At 59.8% G+C, this 25,501-nt stretch overlaps 1 protein-coding gene across 1 annotated transcript; it reads right to left on the reverse strand.

Moving 5' to 3' along the window:
- Positions 1–4,439: 4,439 nt before the first annotated feature.
- LOC125345272 (protein monoglycylase TTLL8-like) lies at positions 4,440–25,447 on the reverse strand (the record flags this gene model as incomplete). The annotated part of the gene is given in 15 exon segments (XM_048337491.1): positions 4,440–4,603; positions 6,574–6,772; positions 8,160–8,251; positions 8,506–8,634; positions 8,779–9,092; positions 9,137–9,215; positions 9,218–9,245; positions 9,953–10,388; positions 13,582–13,825; positions 17,669–17,770; positions 17,773–17,816; positions 18,064–18,249; positions 24,145–24,277; positions 24,873–24,987; positions 25,319–25,447. Coding segments are annotated over 15 exon segments (2,394 nt in total), but the record flags the coding sequence as incomplete, so codon positions are not given.
- Positions 25,448–25,501: the final 54 nt, after the last annotated feature.

Consider the following 25,501-nt stretch of genomic DNA (forward strand, 5'->3'; position numbering starts at 1 on the left):
CTGCGGGGCGGGGCGCGGGCTGCGGGGCGGGGCGGGGCGCGGGCTGCGGGGCGGGGCGGGCTGCGGGGCGGGGCGCGGGCTGCTGGGCGGGGCGGGGCGCGGGCTGCGGGGCCAGGTCGTCTCGGTCCCGGCAGGGCAGCCGGTGTCCACTCACGCACAGACCGAACCCTGCGTGCTGCTGTCACTAGGTGGCGGCAGCCCCGTGCGCGCTGCCGGGCCTCCCTCGTCTGGCGGGCAGCTAGGGGTCCTCAGCGCCCCTAATCCGTGGGACAGTCCAGGCAGGGGGGGGTTCTGAGGGGGTGCACACCTGTCCAGGCGGGAGGCTCACGCCCCCTCCTTCCCCGCACACGCCCCTCACGCCCTGTTTCTAGGCTGAGGGGTCCTGTGTAGTGGAGGGGGATCTTGGGTAGCTCAGGAGGGATCCTGTGTAGTGGAAGTGATCCTGTGTAGTGGATGGGGATCCTGTGTAGTGGAGGGGGATCCTGTGTAGTGGAGGGGATCCTGTGTAGTGGAGGGGGATCCTGTGTAGTGGAGGGGATCCTGTGTAGTGGAGGGGGATCCTGTGTAGTGGAGGGGGATCCTGTGTAGTGGAGGGGATCCTGTGTAGTGGATGGGGATCCTGTGCAGTGGAGGGGGATCCTGTGTAGTGGATGGGATCCTGTGTAGTGGAGGGGGATCCTGTGTAGTGGAGGGGGATCCTGTGTAGTGGATGGGGATCCTGTGCAGTGGAGGGGATCCTGTGTAGTGGAGGGGGATCCTGTGTAGTGGAGGGGATCCTGTGTGGTGGAGGGGATCCTGTGTAGTGGATGGGGATCCTGTGTCATGGAGGGGATCCTGTGTATCTGAGGGGATCCTGTGTAGTGGAGGGGGATCCTGTGTAGTGGAGGGGGATCCTGTGTAGTGGAGGGGGATCCTGTGTAGTGGATGGGGATCCTGTGTAGTGGAGGGGATCCTGTGTAGTGGAGGGGATCCTGTGTGGTGGAGGGGGATCCAGGGTAGTGGAGGGGATCCTGTGTAGTGGAGGGGGATCCTGTGTAGTGGATGGGGATCCTGTGTAGTGGAGGGGATCCTGTGTGGTGGAGGGGATCCTGTGTGGTGGAGGGGATCCTGTGTAGTGGAGGGGATCCTGTGTGGTGGAGGGGATACTGTGTGGTGGAGGGGATCCTGTGTAGTGGAGGGGATCCTGTGTGGTGGAGGGGATCCTGTGTAGTGGAGGGCGATCCTGTGCAGTGGAGGGGATCTAGTGTGGTAGAGGGGGACCCTGTGTAGCTGAGGGGATCCTGAGCAGTGGAGGGGGATCCTGTGTAGTGGATGGGGATCCTGTGTAGTGGAGGGGATCCTGTGTAGTGGAGGGGGATCCTGTGTAGTGGAGGGGATCCTGTGTGGTGGAGGGGGATCCAGGGTAGTGGAGGGGATCCTGTGTAGTGGATGGGGATCCTGTGTAGTGGATGGGGATCCTGTGTAGTGGAGGGGATCCTGTGTGGTGGAGGGGATCCTGTGTAGTGGAGGGCGATCCTGTGCAGTGGAGGGGATCTAGTGTGGTAGAGGGGGACCCTGTGTAGCTGAGGGGATCCTGAGCAGTGGAGGGGGATCCTGTGTAGTGGAGGGGGATCCTGTGTAGTGGAGGGGATCCTGTGTGGTGGAGGGGGATCCAGGGTAGTGGAGGGGATCCTGTGTAGTGGATGGGGATCCTGTGTAGTGGAGGGGATCCTGTGTAGTGGATGGGGATCCTGTGTAGTGGAGGGGATCCTGTGTGGTGGAGGGGATCCTGTGTAGTGGAGGGCGATCCTGTGCAGTGGAGGGGATCTAGTGTGGTAGAGGGGGACCCTGTGTAGCTGAGGGGATCCTGAGCAGTGGAGGGGGATCCTGTGTAGTGGAGGGGATCCTGTGTGGTGGAGGGGGATCCAGGGTAGTGGAGGGGATCCTGTGTAGTGGATGGGGATCCTGTGTAGTGGAGGGGATCCTGTGTAGTGGAGGGGATCCTGTGTAGTGGATGGGGATCCTGTGTAGTGGAGGGGATCCTGTGTGGTGGAGGGGATCCTGTGTAGTGGAGGGCGATCCTGTGCAGTGGAGGGGATCTAGTGTGGTAGAGGGGGACCCTGTGTAGCTGAGGGGATCCTGAGCAGTGGAGGGGGATCCTGTGTAGTGGAGGGGGATCCTGTGCAGTGGAGGGGGATCCTGTGTAGTGGAAGGGGATCCTGTGTAGTGGAGGGGGATCCTGTGTGGTAGCGGGGGACCCTGTGTATCTGAGGGGACCTTGTGTAGCTGAGGGGATCCTGAGCAGTGGAGGGGGATCCTTTGTTGGAGGGATCCTGTGTGGCTCAGGTCAGGACAGAGGCTCAGGTCATCGCAGCAGCAGCGTTCCCGCCTGGCCTAGGCGTTGACAGACACAGGTGGGAGCTGTGTGGCTGAGTCGCCACAGGTGGGGGTGTGGCATGGAGGGTCTGGAGTGAGACAGCTTTAGACAATCACATTCCAACTGCCATTACCCTCCGATGGTCCTGTCCCATCTGGGGACACCCACAAAGGGGACTTGGCATGAGGTCTACAGAATGGCTGCTCCCAGCCAGCTGGGGGTGAGCAGGGCTTACATTTGTGGGTGGGCTGTGATGTGGGGCTTCTCAAGGGGACCCCTGGAGAGTCTGGGGCCATGGGAATCCAGAGGCCCAGCATGGTCACGGTGCTCTGTGTTGGCCTGCAATGACCTGTAGACTACAGGGCCCTGGGTGAGAGCTGACCTCAGGGATGTGATCTGGACCTGAGGCTTCTGCTCATCCCTCAGGGGATGTAGGAAAATGAGTCAGGTTGGTTTCTGTCCTTAGATTGGTCATGGATTTGTCTCTGGCTCTTGGAGGCCACAGGGCCATGCTGGGGGGGGGGGAGGGGGTCAGGGAAGGGTGGGACTATGGGGAGGATTATATGACTGAGAACCCCAGGACCTATGGGCTGAGCTTGAGTCTGCCTAGAATTCCAGGAGGACACCCCCAAATGTGGAGGTCAGGTGACAACGGGGGTCTGGAGTACGGGGCCCACGCTAAGACAGGAGCAAGCCCAGGAGTATGTGGAGGAGGCCCTGAGCCTCATGGATGGAAGCAGAGAATGAGGAGAGGGCCGTGCTGAGTGTCCCTGCCGGTTGGGGAATTCACCCTGATTTCCAGACTCCTCCCACCAGGGCCACAACCCGGAAGCAGCTCCCGTTGGCGCTTGGTGGGCTGGTACTTCCATGGCTACTGCTGGGGACTGGGGGACTCCACCTGCACTGCCCGTGAAGCAAGCGGCCCTGGGACGCCGGGGAGCAGCCAGCAGCGGGTATGAGGGGTGAGCGAAGACACATCCCGGGACGTGGTGCAGCAGCCCGACCTGGCCCGCCGTGGGGACAGTGTGCAAGGCTCGGTAACACCGCAGGAGCGTTGAGAAAGGCCAGGCCCTGCGGGTCCTCTCGTGCCTCTTTGTGGCTGGCTCAGACCTGGTCCACCTGCCAGGTGACACACCTGCCCTTCAGAATTACTATCCCGGTGTCATGATGAATGGGGCTGCAGGTCGTCCAAAGCCACGGGGAGAGGGGAGGGGGAGGAGCTAGCCCTGGCCCCCCAGCGCCTGCCTTGGTCCTTCACGACTCTGGCCTGGGGAGTCCATCCTGTCGCAGGAGGCTGGGGATGGAGACCCTGGACAAGCCCTTTCTTGTGGCTACAACTGAATACGCAGAGGGCAACCAAGAACAGAGGTTTATTTGGTTCAGGGTTCTGGAAGGCGGGAGGGCAAGAGCAGCCAGCGCCAAGGCACGGCACCAAGGGCCTGGTTCTGACACGAGGACAGTGCCACGCGGGGGAGACCAAGCGAGCGTGTCAGAGTGAGCTGGCTCTCCTCACAAAGCCACACCGTGCTAACTCCCTAACCCAAGAAAGGACTCATTGGTTCACCAGGATCCTGCCAGGGGTCCCTCTCAACACTGCTACATTGGGGACCAAGTTCCCAACACACGAGCTGCCCTCCCAGTGTCCACCCACGTCAGCCCCCCCTTGTCCCCAGGCAGCACCCCCAGCCTAAGCCCCGAGACCCCTGGGGTCTCCACCGCGCCCCCTAACCACCGGGGGGCCCCCAGACCTGCGGTGGACGCGGAGGGGCGGCCCGCCCAGGGCGGGCCCCGGCCAGCGGAGCCGCGCGTGCTGACCCACCGCGGCGGGGGAGCGGGCGGGGGCGGAGGGGGGCGCTGGGGGGGCGCGCTGGGCGGGCGCGGGCGGTGGGGGCGCTCCCCGCGGAGCCCGGACGCGGGGCGGGGCGGGGCTCCTAAAGAAACTCCGCAGTGGCGACTGCAATTTCTCTAAAATAGCTCTGTATACAAGGTCCCTCATCTACGCGTGGGTCTCCCAGATCCTCGCTCCGGGGCCGCGGGGGCCTGGCACGCCTCGGTCCGGCCCTGGTCCTGGTCCTGGTCCTGGTCACGGGCTCCACGGACTGCCGGGCTGCGCGCTGCCCAGAGGCACGAAGGAGACGCCCTGCAGCACCGAGGCGCAGAAGGAGCGGCAGCGCTTGCAGGGCCCGGCCGGCGGCACCGAGCCCCGGCACACCAGGCAGGGCGCTCGGAGGTCCCCGGGCAGCGCCGCTGCGGGGAGAAGGGTGCTGAGAGCCGGCAGGGACCGCCCCGCAGGACGGCCGGCCGCGCCCGCAGCCCCGCCCCGCCCCGGCCCCGCCCGCCGCCGGCCCCGCCCGCCGCCGGCCCCGCCCGCCGCCGGCCCCGCCCGCAGCCCCGCCCCCGCCCGCCGCCGCCACCACCCCCCCCGACCCCGCCTGTTGGTGACCAGGCCCCGCCCACAGCCCCCTGCTCCAGCAAGGCTCCGCCCACCGCCGGCCCCGCCCACCGCCGGCCCCGCCCACCGCCGGCCCCGCCCACCGCCGGCCCCGCCCCCGCCCCCGCCCGCCTTCAGCCACGCCCACCGCCGGCCCCGCCCGCCGCCGGCCCCGCCCGCCGCCGGCCCCGCCCACAGCCCCCTGCTCCAGCAAGGCTCTGCCCACCTCCGGCCCCGCCCGCCGCCGGCCCCGCCCACCGCCGCCACCACCCCCCCCCGACCCCGCCTGTTGGTGATCAGGCCCCGCCCGCAGCCCCCTGCTCCAGCAAGGCTCCGCCCACCGCCGGCCCCGCCCACCGCCGCCACCACCACGACCCCGCCTGTTGGTGACCAGGCCCCGCCCACAGCCCCCTGCTCCAGCAAGGCTCCGCCCACCGCCGGCCCCGCCCACCGCCACCACCACCCCTGACCCCGCCTGTTGGTGATCAGGCCCCGCCCACAGCCCCCTGCTCCGGCAGACTCCGCCCACCGCCGGCCCCGCCCACCGCCGGCCCCGCCTGTTGGTGACCAGGCCCCGCCCACAGCCCCCTGCTCCAGCAAGGCTCCGCCCACCGCCGGCCCCGCCCACCGCCACCACCACCCCTGACCCCGCCTGTTGGTGATCAGGCCCCGCCCACAGCCCCCTGCTCCGGCAGACTCCGCCCACCGCCGGCCCCGCCCACCGCCGGCCCCGCCCACCGCCGGCCCCGCCCACCGCCGGCCCCGCCCGCCGCCGGCCCCGCCCGCCGCCGGCCCCGCCCGCCGCCGGCCCCGCCCACCGCCGGCCCCGCCCGCCGCCGGCCCCGCCCGCCGCCGGCCCCGCCCGCAGCCCCGCCCCCGCCCGCCGCCGCCACCACCCCCCCGACCCCGCCTGTTGGTGACCAGGCCCCGCCCACAGCCCCCTGCTCCAGCAAGGCTCCGCCCACCGCCGGCCCCGCCCACCGCCGGCCCCGCCCACCGCCGCCACCACCACCCCCGACCCCGCCTGTTGGTGACCAGGCCCCGCCCACAGCCCCCTGCTCCGGCAGACTCCGCCCACCTCCGGCCCCGCCCACCGCCACCACCACCCCTGACCCCGCCTGTTGATGATCAGGCCCCGCCCACAGCCCCCTGCTCCGGCAGACTCCGCCCACCGCCGGCCCCGCCCACCGCCGGCCCCGCCTGTTGGTGACCAGGCCCCGCCCACAGCCCCCTGCTCCAGCAAGGCTCCGCCCACCGCCGGCCCCGCCCACCGCCGCCACCCCCCCCACCCCGCCTGTTGGTGACCAGGCCCCGCCCACAGCCCCCTGCTCCAGCAAGGCTCCGCCCACCGCCGGCCCCGCCCACCGCCGCCACCACCCCCCCGACCCCGCCTGTTGGTGACCAGGCCCCGCCCACAGCCCCCTGCTCCAGCAAGGCTCCGCCCACCGCCGGCCCCGCCCACCGCCGGCCCCGCCCACCGCCGCCACCACCACCCCCGACCCCGCCTGTTGGTGATCAGGCCCCGCCCTCAGCCCCCTGCTCCAGCAAGGCTCCGCCCACCGCCGGCCCCGCCCACCGCCGGCCCCGCCCACCGCCGCCACCCCCCCCCCACCCCGCCTGTTGGTGATCAGGCCCCGCCCTCAGCCCCCTGCTCCAGCAAGGCTCTGCCCACCGCCGGCCCCGCCCACCGCCGGCCCCCGCCCACCGCGGCCACCACCACCCCTGACCCCACCTGTTGGTGACCAGGCCCCGCCCACAGCCCCCTGCTCCGGCAGACTCCGCCCACCTCCGGCCCCGCCCACCGCCGCCACCACCACCCCTGACCCCGCCTGTTGATGATCAGGCCCCGCCCACAGCCCCCTGCTCCGGCAGACTCCGCCCACCGCCAGCCACACCCGTTTCCCCCACAGCCCCATGCGGACCCTGCCCACGGCCAACACAGCCCCGCCCTGACACTGCCGGCCCCCACCAGAGATGAACAAGTGCTGGCAAAAATAGCAGACAGACAGGAGCAAAGCCTCCAGAGAGTCTGGAGAGAGGCCATAGGCGATGCAATGTCAATACCACAAGAGAAGTGTAGGCAACCAAAAGAGCCCGCGAACCTGACCACAGCTAAGACATCAAGAGGAAGTAAAAAGCCAGCCAGGCACCAGGGGCCCAAGGCTGTAACCTGGCTACTCAGGAGGCTGAGATCTGAGGGTCGTGGTTGGAAGCCAGCCCAGGCAGGACAGTGCGCGAGACTCTCCTCTCCAATAAACTGCCCAGAAAAAAACCCTAAGTGGCACAGCGCTAGCTTGAGCCAAAGAAGCTCAGGGACACCACTCAGGCCCAGAATTCAAGTCCCAGGACCACCAAAAAGGAAAAAAAAGAAGTAAAAAGACAAGTCCAGGGTAGGAGATGGCATTTGCGATACAATGGGACAAAAAGGAAGGGTCCAGAATAGACACTGCTGTCAATGGAGGAGAGTGAGACCAGTCAACGGGCAGCTCCCCAAGAGAGGAAATCAGATGTCTGAACATGGCTGGTTTCCCCTCACTAGCTGGTGCAGTGGGAGGGACTCGGTGGGGCGGGCGTCTGTCAGCACTCAGTAGAGCAGCGCATGCCGGGCTGGCCATCCGCTGGATGCTGGTCAGGTTGCCAGTCAACACAGGCCTTGGGCTGCACTCGAACACTCGGTAAAGTGGGGCCCCCAAGTACATGCCTAACTAGAACTTTCCTCACTTGAAAATAGCCTCCTCCCCCTTTTTTTTTGGCAAATGTAACCAATAAACGAGGATATGTTTGAATAGGGCGGGCCTCATAAAAGGGAGATTTGAAGACAGTGACACGGAGGGAATCCGCGTGCAGACAGACGCAGGGTGGCACCATCACCAGCCCCGGGATCGGTGGAACAGGAGGATTCTCCTCCGAGCCCTACGAGGAGAGGAGCACAGGCCTGCTGACGCCCCAGTTTCAGCCTCCTGTCCAGGACAATGAGAAATAAATTTCTGTCTTTTCAGAGGAAAATCGCAATGGTGTAACTCTTCTGAAGTTTAACAAAATGAATGCCAGGAAGCTGAAACATGTTGTAAAGGAGAGAGCTAGGGGCGGGGTGGTCAGTCAAAAGGAGGGGGCAAGGTGGGTGAATGCAGTCATAATATTCAGTGTACAGACATGAACACAGAGCTCAGTCCCTCGAGGGGGTTGGTGGAGAAGGAGACTCGTGGAAGGGGCGGCCCTGACCACAGGTGCTTCAGATGGGTGATGAGGGGGAACCGCGCAGTCTGCTGACCAGCTGCAAGCCCCCGGTGCTCTGAGAGCCTGACGTGGGGCTAGCAGACCTGACACAGGCCAGACGAGGGCCGGGGGACATCGTCCAAGGCACTGCCTGACCGCAGGGGCACGAGGTCCCCTGCCCAGGTCCCCCGGGCTGCGGGAACCTCTGTAAGTCCAGCGAATGCCCAACACCTGCTGTGCACCAGGCCCTGGGGCCAGAACAGCAGAAGGCCCCCGACCCTGGAACACTTCACCACCCAAGGGAAGGCACGTAGGAGGGCAGGGAGGGCTGTGCAGGACCAGACTGGGGGGGGGGGGGAAGACAGAGACAGACAGACAGACAGACAGAGCGAGTGCCCCGGGAGGGGATGGCACCTGAGGCGCGACCTGAGCCTCTATGGCCTGCGGCTGGCTTCCAGGCACCCGGGGAGCCCCAGGGCACCAACGGGCCCCGTCACCTCACCCGGTGCCACGGACGCATCAGCATCCCCAGAACCTGCAGAGGACAACGTGCCTGCCGGCCTCCCTGACGCCCCGTCCTTGGCGCGGCTGGGACTCCGCTCAGCGCCCCGCCCTCCCCCACCGAGGGGTCCTGCGGAGAGGCCCACCAGATGGTGCCCCAGGACCCCACGGCGCCACTCCTGCCAGCTGGCTCAGCGGGCTGGCCGCCACCCGAGACTGCAAGGACCCCAAGCCCCAGCCGAGCCAGCCGTCCCCCCCCCCCCCCCGCCCTTACCTGGTGCCTTGGGGAGCTGAGACAAGGCGTTCCCTATGGTCTTGACCGACTGCAGCACAGGCACCAGGGGGTGCACGCTCAGGAGGCTTGGATCCAAGGCCTTGGGGAGCCGGGCTTTGGCCAGGCCACTTTTGGAGGCCTTACTGTCTGCACGTGGGTGGTTACAGGCAGGGCGCAGGTGGGCGGGTCTTGCTCGACAGCTCCTCTCCACCGGCTGGTGCACAAGTGTCGTCCAGCTGGAGGAAGCCCTTGAATTCTCCCGTTTCCAGTCCTCCTGCGGGGCTGGGCCGGGCGGTCCCCCTACCGAGTCCGGCCTGGGCCAGGAGCCCTGCACCTTAAGAGTCTGTGCCTCTGGAGCATGTCTAAGTTGAAGGTGGTGAGGTGGGGCGTGGGCTTCTTGGCCTTGCTCACATTGATTCCTTCCACATAGAGGTCGGACCGCTGAACGGGGGCAACTCCACCGCAGGCTGGAAGAGGAGGTGGCAGGTCAGGGTCCCCTGACTCGGTAGGAGCAACCGGGGCTGGCACAGACCCCCTGGAAGCTCACGGGCCTGCAGGGGGCCCATGCTCAGGGATCCGCACGCCCTCTCCAGGGCTCTGCCATCCAGACCTAGGGCCCGAGAGGGAGGCCTTGGCCAGGCCTCCTGACTGCTCAGATGGCTGCAGGGTGCTCCTTTCCACAGCCTGGCCGCCCATGGCCCAGGGCCCGACGGGCAGGTCAGGGCTCCAGAGACAGCAGTTCACCTGTCTCGTGGCCTAGTCCTCTGGGAGTCCGCAGGACGAGGAGGCCTCATCTAAAGGAGGTCCAGCTATGGAGGACACCCCAAGGGCCTGGAGGGGGGTAGGGTTAGTGGCCTCTAAGCTTCCTTGAGGAGGGGTCCCGTCTTCTGGGCACAGTCAGGGGCCGGGGGCTGGTAACAAGAGGGAGGAAGGTCATCCACGGGATGGGCGATCCTGGCTGGTGGCCAGCGTTCCCGGGCCCCCACCGAGTAGAGCGAGCCCTTCATTCTCGCAGACGAGAAGGTCCAGGCCCCTTGCCATGGCTGAGCGCAGGCAGGACACACCCCGCCCGGCCTAGGGCGCAGAATGCATGTCTCCCGGTGGCCGGGAAGCAGAGTGGTTACGTGGGGCCCCTGGCCCAACCCAGGACCGGCCGCTGGGGGATGGCACTCACTTGTCTCCACAGAAGCTCAAAGTTGCCGATGTCACAGTTTCGGTCCAGCTTCCGGTCCACGACGACCTTGATGGTGTCCTCCTGCACCTGGGCGCAGAGCTGGGCGGTGACCGGGGTGGACGGGTGCATGGTGGGGCTGGAGTTGATCTCAATCAGCCAGGGCTTGAAGTCCCGCCCGAGGATGAAGTCCGCCCCGTAGAGCTCGAAGCTGTTCTTCCGGGGCTCCACGTGGTCCTGGGCCACGCGCATGGCGTTGGTGATGGCCTTCTTCATGGACGGGTAGATGATGCTGCCCCAGGCTGCCCCGCGGCCCCTCTTCTGCAGGTACTCCTGGAAGCGTGAGCTGGTCCACATGTTGTGTCCAGGCAGCAGGGGGCTGCGCTCCTTGTCATTCTTCAGCCGCCGCTGGATGGAGTTGTTACACAGGTGGATGGCACTGTGGGGAGCGAGTCCCTGAGGCCACGGGCAGCCTGCCGTGCCCCGCCAGTCCCCAGGAACTTAGGCCTGGCCTGGCACAGGGCAGCTTCAACAGGCCTAGTGGGACAGAGTACCCCTGGCTCTGTGATCAGCATTCTTGGGCCCCTTAGCTACCATGGCAGGGCTAGGGACACAGCTGAGGCCCTCAGTCCGGGGCCTTCCGTGGAGGGGACACCATGGCAGGGCTAGGACACACCAGAGGCTCCCTATTAGTAACAACCTCCTGAGCCCGTTTTCTCACCTGTGCACGCCAGTAGGGCACAACCCCTCTCATTTCTGTGCCTATACTGGACCTCAAACACTCTTGCATAGCATGTTTTGCTTACTGCTAGCATGCTACCAGTTGAGCCGTGCCTCCCTGCCAGGTTGTTTTTTTTTTCTGATTAAGATAGAGACTCAGCATATCTTCTCCCAAAATCAGTGAACCTGAATATCCCTTTTTTGATATGCACTCTACATATATCACCCTGGTCCATCTTACTCTTGTGTCTGCTGTAGCAGGGAGCTATAGCTTGGTTTTCTTTCTGTACATACATGCTGTGAACATGTATACGTACAGGTTGTAATGTATTCTGTGTTGTAGGCGTAAATGTAATTTCACTAATTCATCACTTTTGTACAGTGGCCAAGCAGACACCTCAAACTACAGCATTTACATTAAGTGCATTGTGCATTTTGGGCCACTGGATCCAGATTTTATATTGGCAGTAACTGAGGGAAAAAGCAATATATTGTAACAGAATGTATAAGTATTTTTGATAAAACAGTCTATATTTTATTTAAAAATATTGTAACATTAACGCTGTACCTCAAAAGTCTCAAAAAACAATTTGATCATATACTTGTTACAACTTTTCAGTAGATCATTTGTTTTTTTTTTGTTTTTAAGTTTTTATTATAAAACTGATGTACAGAGAGGTTACAGTTTCATACGTTAGGCATTGGATACATTTCTTGTACTGTTTGTTACAACTTTTGTACTGTTACAACTTTTCAGTAGATCATTTGTTTTTTTTGTTGTTGTTTGTTTTTTTTGGGTTTTTTTGGCCCAGTCCTGGGCCTTGGACTCAGGGCCTGAGCACTGTCCCTGGCTTCTTCCTGCTCAAGGCTAGCACTCTGCCACCTGAGCCACAGCACCACTTCTGGCTTTTTCTGTGTATGTGGTGCTGGGGAATCGAACCGAGAGCTTCATGTGTAGGAGGCAAGCGCTCTTGCCACTAGGCCATATTCCCAGCCCATTTGTGTTTTTTTTTTTTTTGTTTGTTTTTTGTTTTTTTTATTACCTATGGCCTGTCCTTTTGCAAATCATGATTTTTTCTTTTGCCTACCTAGAGTTGGAGGAGAGATGTATTTACTTTCTTCCCCTTCTAGTCTAGGATTTCATTTGTTTTCCCCAGTTCAGTAATAGCATCTTCGATCCTGTGCTTATTAGCATGTTATAGTCATTTTACCTCAGGAATATCAAGTTGGTAACTATACTGAATTAACAATTTGCAGTGAGCTCATCTCTTAAAAACTATTTAAATCTTACGAAAACCCTAAAAGTATATTGAGTTATGAAGAGTTGAGCTTAAAATACTTCCTGAATATTTAAGCCTTTCTAGGCTGTATTGGCATGTTTTTATTTTTACTCTACTCCGAGAACAATTAAAATTGTGAAGAGATATTGCCTTCTAAATTATTACCTGAGCTCCTTTGGGAGACAAGCTTATAAAATATATGTTGTTTAAAGTTATTTTAAAATGCCAGCTAATTTCCTTGGAAAAGATAATAAGGAATTTAGTGTAATTATCTGGCTTTAATTTAAACAGTGTTAATACAAATTAAAATGAAACACTAAGTAAATACTTTTGAGGTACAGTCTGTTCACTTTGCTGGTTCTGAAATATGCATACAAAGCAATGTCTAAAGTGGACTTTTAACATTAAAAACTGACAGCATTTTGTAACTAAAAAGAAAAAGATAGAGACTCAGGCCTGGCACTGGTGGCTCACGCCTGTTATCCTAGCTACTCAGGAGGCTGAGATCTGAGGATCACCGTTCAAAGCCAGCTGGGGCAGAAACGTCCCTGTGAGACTCATAGCTTCAATTAACCACCAGAAAACCGGACAGGGCAGGGTCCCACCTGCTGGGCACAGAGCCGGGGGCTAGGGGCTGGTAACCAGTGGGAGGAAGCTGGAGTGCAAAAGCCATGGGATGGGCCAGCGTTCCCGGCCCCACCGAGTAGAGCGAGCCCTTCATCCACGCAGACGAGAAGGTCCAGGCCCCTTGCCACAGCTGAGCGCAGGCAGGACACACCCCGCCCGGCCTAGGATGCAGAATGCATGTCTCCCGGTGGCCAGGCGCTGTGGCTCAAAGTGGCAGAGTGCTAGCCTCGAGCAAAAGAGCTCAGGAACGGCTCCCAGGCCCTGAGTTCAAGTCCCAGGACCAAAGTAAATAAATAGATAGGGAGGGAGGGAAGGGGGGGAGGGAGGGAAGGAGGAAGGGAGGGAAGGAGGAAGGGAGGGAGGGAGGGAAGGAAGGAAGGAAGGAAGGAAGGAAGGAAGGAAGGAAGGAAGGAAGGAAGGAAGGAAGGAAGGAAGGAAGGAAGGCAGGCGTGAGTCTCACCATGGAGTTTTCTGCTCGGCTAGCTTTGAAGTGCCCCTCCAGGTCTCAGCCTCTGGAGTAGCTAGGGTTACACTCATGAGTCACTGGCCCCAGCTGGACAGGAGACCCAGCGGCAGCACACAGGTGAGACCAGAGGCTCCACATCTCACCACTGCACCCTATGCGACCTGGCAGGTGTGACTGCAGACGGGGCTGCTGCCCCAGCAAAATCTGCTGAACCTCTGACTGACCTTCACGCAAAGGCCCCAGGGCTACCCCGGGTGACCGCCAGAAAACCATCAGAGGGGGTCCTTCTCAGGAGAGGCTGGCCAGAAACCTTAGCTCATTGCCAAGGCTTCAGACCGGGGTCTCCCTGTCTGCCTGCGAGGTGGGGTCTGTCCCAGCCGGACACCCTGTCCTGAGTGTCTGAGCCCAGATGGCCCTGGGGCCCCCGGAAACCTTGGTGGTGTCGGGATCTCAAGTGTACCGAGTGGCGAGCAGTCGGGGTCCCTCATCTCTGCACACCCCAGGCCTCAGGTGCTGCCGGGGACCTGGAGCTCACTGACCTGTCCAGGTTGTCCAGGGAGAAGCGCTGTGTGGAAAAGCGCAGGTAGCTCTCCTTGTAGAACCAGATGGTCAGGGGGTTCCAGTCTGTGACCAGGAACCACTGCCTGATGTCAAACTTGGTGTCATAGATGAGCAGCGGCGTCTCGATGTACTTCTGCACCACCCACTTATTGTCCTTGGTGGCTGGGTGCTCTGTAGCCACCAGCTCCAGGATGTTCTCCACGCGGTCCATGCACACGATGTCTGCAAGAGCGGGGGGGCCGGCTTGGCATAGGGTGGCAAAGGCCATGCTGAGCTCACCCCTGGCACCAACGCAGAGCCAGAAGGCAGCGTGGCAGGCAGTACTTGATGGATGGGGCTGTGGTCAGTGCTGGGCACTCGGTGGGTGGGCTGTGGTCAGTGCCGGGCACTCGGTGGGTGGGCTGTGGTCAGTGCTGGGCACTCGGTGGGTGGGCTGTGGTCAGTGCTGGGCACTCGGTGGGTGGGCTGTGGTCAGTGCCGGGCACTCGGTGGGTGGGCTGTGGTCAGTGCTGGGCACTCGGTGGGTGGGCTGTGGTCAGTGCTGGGCACTCGGTGGGTGGGCTGTGGTCAGTGCCGGGCACTCGGTGGGTGGGCTGTGGTCAGTGCTGGGCACTCGGTGGGTGGGCTGGTGGTCAGTGCTGGGCACTCGGTGGGTGGGCTGTGGTCAGTGCCGGGCACTCAGTGGGTGGGCTGTGGTCAGTGCCGGGCACTCGGTGGGTGGGCTGTGGTCAGTGCTGGGCACTTGGTGGTGGGCTGTGGTCAGTGCTGGGCACTTGGTGGGTGGGCTGTGGTCAGTGGCACTCGGTGGGTGGGCTGTGGTCAGTGCCGGGCACTCGGTGGGTGGCTGTGGTCAGTGCTGGGCACTCGGTGGATGGCTGTGGTCAGTGGCACTCGGTGGGTGGGCTGTGGTCAGTGTCTGGCACTTTGCAGGTGAACTGTGGTCAGTGCTGGGCACTCGGTGGGTGGGCTGTGGTCAGTGCTGGGCACTCGGTGGGTGGGCTGTGGTCAGTGCTGGGCACTCGGTGGGTGGGCTGTGGTCAGTGCTGGGCACTCGGTGGGTGGGCTGTGGTCAGTGTCTGGCACTTTGCAGGTGAACTGTGGTCAGTGCTGGGCACTCAGTGGGTGGGCTGTGGTCAGTGCCGGGCACTCAGTGGGTGGGCTGTGGTCAGTGCCGGGCACTCGGTGGGGTGGGCTGTGGTCAGTGCCGGGCACTCGGTGGGTGGGCTGTGGTCAGTGCTGGGCACTCGGTGGGTGGGCTGTGGTCAGTGCTGGGCACTCGGTGGGTGGGCTGTGGTCAGTGCCGGGCACTCGGTGGGTGGGCTGTGGTCAGTGCTGGGCACTCGGTGGGTGGGCTGTGGTCAGTGCTGGGCACTTGGTGGGTGGGCTGTGGTCAGTGCTGGGCACTCGGTGGGTGGGCTGTGGTCAGTGCCGGGCACTCGGTGGGTGGCTGTGGTCAGTGCCGGGCACTCGGTGGGTGGGCTGTGGTCAGTGCCGGGCACTCGGTGGATGGCTGTGGTCAGTGGCACTCGGTGGGTGGGCTGTGGTCAGTGCTGGTCCCTGTCAGTTAATCCTGTCACACGCCTGCCCTCCTCACACCTAGAGGACCCAGAACCAGGAGAGACATGGAATGGGGCCCAGGCTTCGGCCCAAGACTTGGCGGCCAGGTGTGACAGGAGCAAGGGGACAGGAGCCCCGGTGGCAGGGCCTTTAGTCCAGCGACGGCTTATACTAAAGAGGGACTGTGTGATGGGGTGGGCTAGGATGGAGGTGGAAGCAGGCTCTCCGTTGCTGCCCTTGTCCACACAGCCAGGCCGCACGGCCTGGAGTGAGCCGGGAGGCAGGGCTGGAATGCCGTGAACTGCAGGGATGCAGCACTGCGTGCCAGCAAGACCCCCCCCCCCCCGCCCACCTTCCTCTGTCTGCCGCGACAACCCTGGAGCCCTGGGAATGCGAGCCCAGGCGGAGGCCCTGACTGGTAGATCACCCCTGCCACCTGCATAGACCTGCCTGCAGTGGACAGCAAGCACAGGGGACCAGCAAACTGTCAGAGCTGCTGAGATCTGGGGCACCATCTGGACAATTCTGACTAAGACAGGCCGGAGGCGGGCTCCGCCTGCAGCGCCCGCTGAGTTCCCGTCCTCAGTTACATCAAGGTGTGACCGTGCCTGGAGAGAATGCTCAGAATACTGCAACCACATGCTGCAGGCCACCCGGCCCTGCACCCCGGGCCTCCAGGGACGGGAAAGGGCGCAGGCAGCCCCCCACGGAGAGAGGTGCAGTGGGCCGAGCAGCAGGGCTGGCCTCTCTGTGGGGCGTCCTGGGGCACAGGTGTCTGCAGCAGGAAGGAAGGGACTGCCTGGTGGCTGGGAGGAGACAGAGGCTCTTGGGGACAGGAATGGGATCAGCCCAGGCCGGCAGGGCGGGGACACCGGGCCGAGCAGAGGGAAGCCCCGAGCGTCTGTGGGAACCAGGAGAGGCTCAGCCCGGGGCCGGCAGGGCGGGGACACCGGGCCGAGCAGAGGGAAGCCCCGAGCGTCTGTGGGAACCAGGAGAGGCTCAGCCCGGGGCCGGCAGGGCGAGGGCACCGGGCAGAGCAGAGGGAGGGCACCGGGCAGAGCAGAGGGAAGCCCCGAGCGTCTGTGGGCACCAGGAGAGGGCCACACACGTGTCCAGGAAGGAATGCAATGAAACGACACATTAACAGAGACCCTTAAAACCACACACAAATCACTTGTGAAGTGTGAAAACTCTTTGGAATCCAGCAACTTAAGAGGCAAGCAGACTATCCACACTAAAGCTCTCTATAAAATTAAGGAAAACAACATTCTGCAAAAAGGGAAGGTTATAGCTTAAGTCACATAGGAAAAGTTCATAGCTCCGAAGCATTTATTACTGGGCAGGGAAGTCTGGAATAATGAGCTTAGCACTTAATGCATAGGTAAAGAGGAGGTTTTTTTTCCTCACGGGGTTTGGAAGTGTATATAGCACGAGGCCCTGAGGTCAACCCCAGTACTGCCAAAAAAAAAAAAAAAAAAAAATCCCTCATAGGAAAACTGAAAAAAAAAATGCAACCACAAGTTACTTCTTTGGAGACAGGAATCAGACTAGAAAACACATATAACCCTTATCAGCAAAAATTACAGTCATGGCTGCAATTTGAGGAGAAATGGCAGAAAATCCAAACAGAGTGGTGAGCACACCACAGACAAGAATTCACAGGTGTTTAGGACCAGCTGCCAAGATAGAACCTGGTTTTCGTTTCCTTCCTTCCTTCCTTCCTTCCTTCCTTCCTTCCTTCCTTCCTTCCTTCCTTCCTTCCTTCCTTCCTTTCTTCCTTCCTTCCTTCCTCCCTTCTTTCATTCCCTCTTTCCCTTCCCTTCCCTTCCTTTCCTTTCCCTTCCCTTCCTTCTGCCTCTCTTTTTCTTCCCCTACCTCTCCCCCTTCTCTCTTTTGTGCTTGGACTCAGGGCCTTGAATTCTCACTTGGCTTTTTTTGCTCAAGGATAGGGCTCTATCATTTGAGCCACTCCTTTCTTTTTTTTCCTTGCTGGTTAATTGGGGATGAGAGTCTCAGGGACTTTTCTGTTTGAGTCTGACTTTGAACTGTGATCCACAGATCTTAGCCTCATGTATAGCCAGGATGACAGGCATAGGCCACCAGGACGCACCTAGAGTCCGGTTTGCACGAGTGAGTTCTACAATGGACCAGAGGAATAGGAGTTGAGCTGCTGACGTCAGAGCGCTCCATCCACCTTAGAGGCTAGAACACACCAGCTGATGAATCTAACCTTGGCAATACAAAAGAACGCCACAGGCAGTGACTCGGGAATACTGGCCAGGAAAGCTGACAGAATGGACAAGCCCCAGTTGAGCACTCGGCAGGGAGCCTGCACTGAAGGCACGGACGCCTGGTGGGGCTCAACCCCGCTGGGATCTGAGCCCCAGGCAGCCTTGGCATCCATCGGCTCAGCAGAGGCCACACCTCCCTCCCCGCACGGAGAAGGCCGCCGCCATCTGTGTTCCCACGGGCGCCACAGCCACGAGAGCACCCTGTGCTGGGACTCACCTCGGCCCCGGGACTTGGCGGCTGGCTTGATGATCCAGATGTTCCGGAACCCGTCGATCTCGGTCTGGGGGTTCACAGAGGTGATTTTACTCAGCAGAGCCTGCACTGTGAGAAGTAGCTTCTCGAATTGGAGATGAAAGCATTACCGCTGAAAGCAAGATGAGAAGGCACAGGGCTGGAGGGCTGTCCCGCGCCCCCCCCAGCCCACCGGGCCCCGGGAGATGGACAACACAGGGTCTGGGTACCGCTAGATCGGCAGAAGCTCCCCGGCAGCCACACAGGCGCCCCAACACCAGAGGCAGACACCCCCGCACCCAGGCTCGCTGCCCAGGCAGCCCCCGACCCCGGGGGGCTCCGTCCAGCTCTGGCACCGAGGAGCCCTGGCTGTGTCGTACTGGACCAGGGAGTAGTACTGCTGGATCAAGTCATTCCACTCGGCCTCTGAGAGGTGCTTGGTGGCCTCCTCCGAATTGTCGATGTCCTCGTGCTCCAGCTGCCCCAGGTAGGCCTGGCACACCTTGCACGCCGCGTCCACCAGCCGGCCCGGGAGGTCCCGGAACCTGTTGTCAGTGTTATCGGATCTGAAACCCAAGGCAGGTTCTGGAGCGTGGCCTCCATCAAGGGGACAGAGGCTGCCCCCCAGGCCCACCGCAGGGCCCCTCTGGTCACGGGCAGACACCGTTTCCTGTCCGGGCGACTCCTGCGCTCCTGCAGGTCCATCGCCAGGGAGCTGCCCATCACCACCGACGGTGCCCTCGGGGGGCACCCCACCTGGACGCCCAGCTCCCTGCTTCCTTGCACGTCCCTGCTGCCTACACGCCGGCCACTGCGTGTGCTACACCAGTGCTCACGAACACGCTGAGTCCTGTGACTACAGCACACTACTCCAGTGCTCACACCCACAGAGTCCTGTGACTACAGCACACTACTCCAGTGCTCACACACGCTCTGTGTCCTGTGACTACAGCACACTACTCCAGTGCTCACAACACGCTCTGAGTCCTGTGACTACAGCACACTACTCCAGTGCTCACACCCAGAGTCCTGTGACTACAGCACACTACTCCAGTGCTCACACACACACTGAGTCCTGTGACTACAGCACACTACTCCAGGGCTCACACACACAGAGTCCTGTGACTACAGCACACTACTCCAGTGCTCACACCCACGGAGTCCTGTGACTACAGCACACTACTCCAGTGCTCACACCCACAGAGTCCTGTGACTACAGCACACTACTCCAGTGCTCCACACACGCTCTGAGTCCTGTGACTACAGCACACTACTCCAGTGCTCACACCCAGAGTCCTGTGACTACAGCACACTACTCCAGTGCTCACACACGCTCTGAGTCCTGTGACTACAGCACACTACTCCAGTGCTCACACCCACAGAGTCCTGTGACTACAGCACACTACTCCAGTGCTCACACACGCTCTGAGTCCTGTGACTACAGCACACTACTCCAGTGCTCACACCCACAGAGTCCTGTGACTACAGCACACTACTCCAGTGCTCACACATGCTCTGTGTCCTGTGACTACAGCACACTACTCCAGTGCTCACACCCACAGAGTCCTGTGACTACAGCACACTACTCCAGTGCTCACACACGCTCTGAGTCCTGTGACTACAGCACACTACTCCAGTGCTCACACCCAGAGTCCTGTGACTACAGCACACTACTCCAGTGCTCACACCCACAGAGTCCTGTGACTACAGCACACTACTCCAGTGCTCACACACGCTCTGAGTCCTGTGACTACAGCACACTACTCCAGTGCTCACACCCACAGAGTCCTGTGACTACAGCACACTACTCCAGTGCTCACACACGCTCTGAGTCCTGTGACTACAGCACACTACTCCAGTGCTCACACCCACAGAGTCCTGTGACTACAGCACACTACTCCAGTGCTCACACACACTGAGTCCTGTGACTACAGCACACTACTCCAGTGCTCACACACACACTGAGTCCTGTGACTACAGCATACTACTCCAGTGCTCACACACGCTGAGTCTGTGACTACAGCACACTACTCCAGGGCTCACACACATTGAGTCCTGGGACTACAGCACACTACTCCAGTGCTCACACACGCTCTGTGTCCTGTGACTACAGCACACTACTCCAGGGCTCACACACACTACTCCAGTGCTCACACCCACCGAGCCCTGTGACTACAGCACACTACTCCAGTGCTCCCACACGCTCTGTGTCCTGTGACTACAGCACACTACTCCAGGGCTCACACACATTGAGTCCTGTGACTACAGCACACTACTCCAGGGCTCACACACATTGAGTCCTGTGACTACAGCACACTACTCCAATGCTCACACACACAGAGTCCTGTGACTACAGCACACTACTCCAGTGCTCACACACACACTGAGTCCTGTGCCTACAGCACACTACTCCAGGGCTCACACACATTGAGTCCTGTGACTACAGCACACTATACCTGTGTTCACACACACTACTCCAGGGCTCACACACACACTGAGTCCTGTGACTACAGCACACTACTCCAGTGCTCACACACCCACAGAGTCCTGTGACTACAGCACACTACTCCAGTGCTCACACATGCTCTGTGTCCTGTGACTACAGCACACTACTCCAGTGCTCACACCCACAGAGTCCTGTGACTACAGCACACTACTCCAGTGCTCACACACGCTCTGAGTCCTGTGACTACAGCACACTACTCCAGTGCTCACACCCACAGAGTCCTGTGACTACAGCACACTACTCCAGTGCTCACACACGCTCTGAGTCCTGTGACTACAGCACACTACTCCAGTGCTCACACACGCTCTGAGTCCTGTGACTACAGCACACTACTCCAGTGCTCACACACACTGAGTCCTGTGACTACAGCACACTACTCCAGTGCTCACACACACACTGAGTCCTGTGACTACAGCATACTACTCCAGTGCTCACACACGCTGAGTCCTGTGACTACAGCACACTACTCCAGGGCTCACACACATTGAGTCCTGGGACTACAGCACACTACTCCAGTGCTCACACACGCTCTGTGTCCTGTGACTACAGCACACTACTCCAGGGCTCACACACACTACTCCAGTGCTCACACCCACCGAGCCCTGTGACTACAGCACACTACTCCAGTGCTCCCACACGCTCTGTGTCCTGTGACTACAGCACACTACTCCAGGGCTCACACACATTGAGTCCTGTGACTACAGCACACTACTCCAGGGCTCACACACATTGAGTCCTGTGACTACAGCACACTACTCCAATGCTCACACACACAGAGTCCTGTGACTACAGCACACTACTCCAGTGCTCACACACACACTGAGTCCTGTGCCTACAGCACACTACTCCAGGGCTCACACACATTGAGTCCTGTGACTACAGCACACTATACCTGTGTTCACACACACTACTCCAGGGCTCACACACACACTGAGTCCTGTGACTACAGCACACTACTCCAGTGCTCACACCCACAGAGTCCTGTGACTACAGCACACTACTCCAGTGCTCACACATGCTCTGTGTCCTGTGACTACAGCACACTACTCCAGTGCTCACACCCACAGAGTCCTGTGACTACAGCACACTACTCCAGTGCTCACACACGCTCTGAGTCCTGTGACTACAGCACACTACTCCAGTGCTCACACCCACAGAGTCCTGTGACTACAGCACACTACTCCAGTGCTCACACACGCTCTGAGTCCTGTGACTACAGCACACTACTCCAGTGCTCACACACGCTCTGAGTCCTGTGACTACAGCACACTACTCCAGTGCTCACACACACTGAGTCCTGTGACTACAGCACACTACTCCAGTGCTCACACACACACTGAGTCCTGTGACTACAGCATACTACTCCAGTGCTCACACACGCTGAGTCCTGTGACTACAGCACACTACTCCAGGGCTCACACACATTGAGTCCTGGGACTACAGCACACTACTCCAGTGCTCACACACGCTCTGTGTCCTGTGACTACAGCACACTACTCCAGGGCTCACACACACTACTCCAGTGCTCACACCCACCGAGCCCTGTGACTACAGCACACTACTCCAGTGCTCCCACACGCTCTGTGTCCTGTGACTACAGCACACTACTCCAGGGCTCACACACATTGAGTCCTGTGACTACAGCACACTACTCCAGGGCTCACACACATTGAGTCCTGTGACTACAGCACACTACTCCAATGCTCACACACACAGAGTCCTGTGACTACAGCACACTACTCCAGTGCTCCCACACGCTCTGTGTCCTGTGACTACAGCACACTACTCCAGGGCTCACACACATTGAGTCCTGTGACTACAGCACACTACTCCAATGCTCACACACACAGAGTCCTGTGACTACAGCACACTACTCCAGTGCTCACACACACACTGAGTCCTGTGCCTACAGCACACTACTCCAGGGCTCACACACATTGAGTCCTGTGACTACAGCACACTATACCTGTGTTCACACACACTACTCCAGGGCTCACACACACACTGAGTCCTGTGACTACAGCACACTACTCCAGGGCTCACACACACACACTGAGTCCTGTGACTACAGCACACTATTCCAGTGCTCACACACACACTGAGTCCTGTGCCTACAGCACACTACTCCAGTGCTCACACCCAGAGTCCTGTGCCTACAGCACGCTACTCCAGGCTCACACACACCCAGAGTCCTGTGACTACAGCACACTACTCCAGTGCTCACACACACTGAGTCCTGTGCCTACAGCACGCTACTCCAGGGCTCACATGCAGGGTTTCATGTCACAACACCTTTCAACATTATACTAGAAATTTTAGTGAATGAAGTAAGATTAGGAAAGGTACATAGTTTGGGAAGGGGAAAAAAGTATATTTATTGATGGATAACCTGATTGTTTATGTAGAAAACCCAAAAGAACTAAACAAACTTCAAGAAATAATAGCTCACCACTTTCTTTCATGGTAGTAAATGAGCAATTTAAGTAAAAAAATCCTGGAATTCCATTTACATTGACACTTCCCCAAATGATATAGATGATAGATAGATAGATAGATAGATAGATAGATAGATAGATAGATAGACAGATGTATATAATCTATATGAAAAAATCACAATATTGGTAAAGAGGATTGAAGATCTAAACAAATAGAGACATGAGGCACATTCCCAATGTCATCATACTCCACATACCTGGATAGGAAGGACTCAGTGTTATCAAGGTGTCAACGCTCCCCAACCTTGTCTGTACACAGTCCCATCCAAATTACAGAAAGTTAATTTGTGAATATCAACAAACGGATTCTAACGTTTTATGGAGGAGCCAAGTGAAGAACAGTCAACTCAGTATCAGAGAACAAAGTTGGAGGACATCAAGACATCTGGCGGCCCTGATTAAGATGCAAGGAACAGAACAGAGTCCAAAGAAGCCCCCGCAAGCCCACTGAGCACGCTCTGCGGAGCAAGCGAGATGAGCAGCAGAGCAAAGTGAGTCTTTTCCACCCATGATACCTGGGCAACTGGCAGTGACGTGCCAAAAAACACACTCAAAAACTAACTTCAAAAGGATTTGGAAGACTACAAAACTTCAAGGAAAATAAAACTAGAAGAAAATCATGTGACTTTTTTTGTTGTTAACTTTTGGGGTGGGGCAGTTCTGGGGCTTGAACTTGGCCTGGACACTGTCCCTGAGCTTTTTTTTTTGCTCAAGGCTAGTGCTTTACCACTTGAGCCACAATTCCACTTCTGGATTTTTGGGTGCTTCTTTGGAGATAAGAGTCTCATGGACTTTCCTACAAGACTCAGATCTCAGCTTCTTGAGCAGCTAGGCTTACAGAAGTGAACCACAAGTGACCAGCTCTTGTTGACTTTTGTAGATACAACATTAAAGGCTTGATTCATTAAAGAAATTATTAATAAATTAGACTAAATTAAAATTAGGGCTGGGAACGTGGCTTAGTGGTAGAGTGCTTGCCTAGCATGCATGAAGCCCTGGGTTTGATTCCTCAGCACCACATAACCAGAAAAAGCTGGAAGGGGCGCTGTGGCTCAAGTGGCAGAGTGCTGGCCTTGAGCAAAAGGAAGCCAGGGACAGTGCTCAGGCCCTGAGTCCAAGGCCCAGGACTGGCAAACATAAATAAATAAACAGAATCTTCTACGTAAAAGTCATTGCTAAAAGATCCTGGGGAGAAAAACCACAGCCTGGTAGAAGATATTTGCATGGAATGAAGGAATGATGTCCACAGCACACCTACCGTAAGAAAAGCCCAGCTGCGTGTGGGCGGAACCTCAGCGCTGCGTCAGCTCTGCCAACAGGGCTGTGGGGAGGCCGAGGCCCACAGCCCCAGCGGGGCAGGGGCTCACGATAACCAAACACACCGGTGCCTCTCCGGGAGCAGCTGGGCCCCACCCCGCGGCCCCCCGCGGCCCCCAACCTGCGGGCCCTGCCCTGCCTGCTCCGCACCTTTCCTGAGGCTGGGGTCACTGGTCTTGGGCTCCTCCTTTTTACTCTTGAACTTGCTTCTGCTGAGGTTCTGGTGGCTGACCACCCACTTGAGAATGCTGGAAGCTACCGTGCGCCGGAAGTCGTCTGGAAGGACAGTGAGGCCTCGGCCCCCTCTGCCCCCTCTGGAGCTGGGGACTGGGCACGCGGCAGGGCCCCACGGGGCTCCCTGCGCCCCCCCCCCCCCCAGCCCAGTGTTGCAGCCCTGCAGAGGCCCCACTGCTGCACTACAGTCGGTCTGACCTGCCTGTCCACATGTCCCCTTCCCTCCTGGCTACTCCCTCCCAGCCGAGGCCCTGTCCTGGCCCTCCGACCTTAGGCCACTCCACAGACTATCCCAGTAAGGCCCAAGGAATGTTCCAGGCCCCTGCGGCATCTCCCACCTCCATCTCAGGGGCATTGGACGCCCTGCACACTCTGGTGTCCAAGTCCTCCAGTGCTTGTGTCCGGCACACAGGCGGAACACAGCTGCGTCCGCTGTACCCCCTGCAGGGCCAGGCTCGGGTCTGGCCTGGCCTGAGCAGCGGGAGCCTCCCCCCGCTCCTCCAGCTAAGACGGAGCTCCCATCTCCACAGACTCCACCAGCCTCGCTGCCTCTGGTCTACCTCTCCAGTACTGTCCAAAGCGGTTCCGCACTGTCCTCGCCCAGGCAGGGAGAGGACCTCGAGCTGCGGCCACTCACCCAAGAACTCCTGCTTCTCGCTCTCGGTGCAGAGGCCGTAGCAGCGTGGGAAGAAGGAATCCGGGTTGGCCTGGACATACCACGGCAAGTTCCGCATGTTCACACACAGGCCGATCTGCAGACAGCGAGGGCAGGGACCGCGGTGGGCGGCCGGCTCCAGCCCCCGGGACCTCTTTGGCCTGGCTGGTGTGCTCCAAGCCAGGGGCTTCCCGTCCCCAGCACCGCCCAGGGCCCCGGAGCACGGCAGAGAGGGCCCTAGGATCTGGGCTTCTGGGAAAGCGCCACCCGTGGGCGGTGCGCAGGCTCCTGGGCAGACGGAGACCGAGGCTGACCAGCCCGGATGGCTCCTAGCGGCAAGTCGGCCTCCAGAAGCCACGGCCCCCACCAGCCCAGGCATCTGCACGGCCTCTGCAGCCTGGGACCAAGCCCCAGAGCCTCCCACCCACCTTAGTGGTGAAGGACGCAGTCTTCCCATAGTGGTTTAGCATCTGGTCTCCGCTCAGACTGTGGTAGTCGATGACATCCCTTTTGATAGTCCAGAGGAGGTATGGCACCTCATTCTTTACCAACCTAGACTGGCAAGAAGAAACCTCTATCAGCAGCCCACACGCAGGGCCCGCGGAGGCTGC

This window comes from Perognathus longimembris, unplaced genomic scaffold (genome assembly GCF_023159225.1).
Source record: "Perognathus longimembris pacificus isolate PPM17 unplaced genomic scaffold, ASM2315922v1 HiC_scaffold_5458, whole genome shotgun sequence".
Taxonomy (NCBI): domain Eukaryota; kingdom Metazoa; phylum Chordata; class Mammalia; order Rodentia; family Heteromyidae; genus Perognathus; species Perognathus longimembris.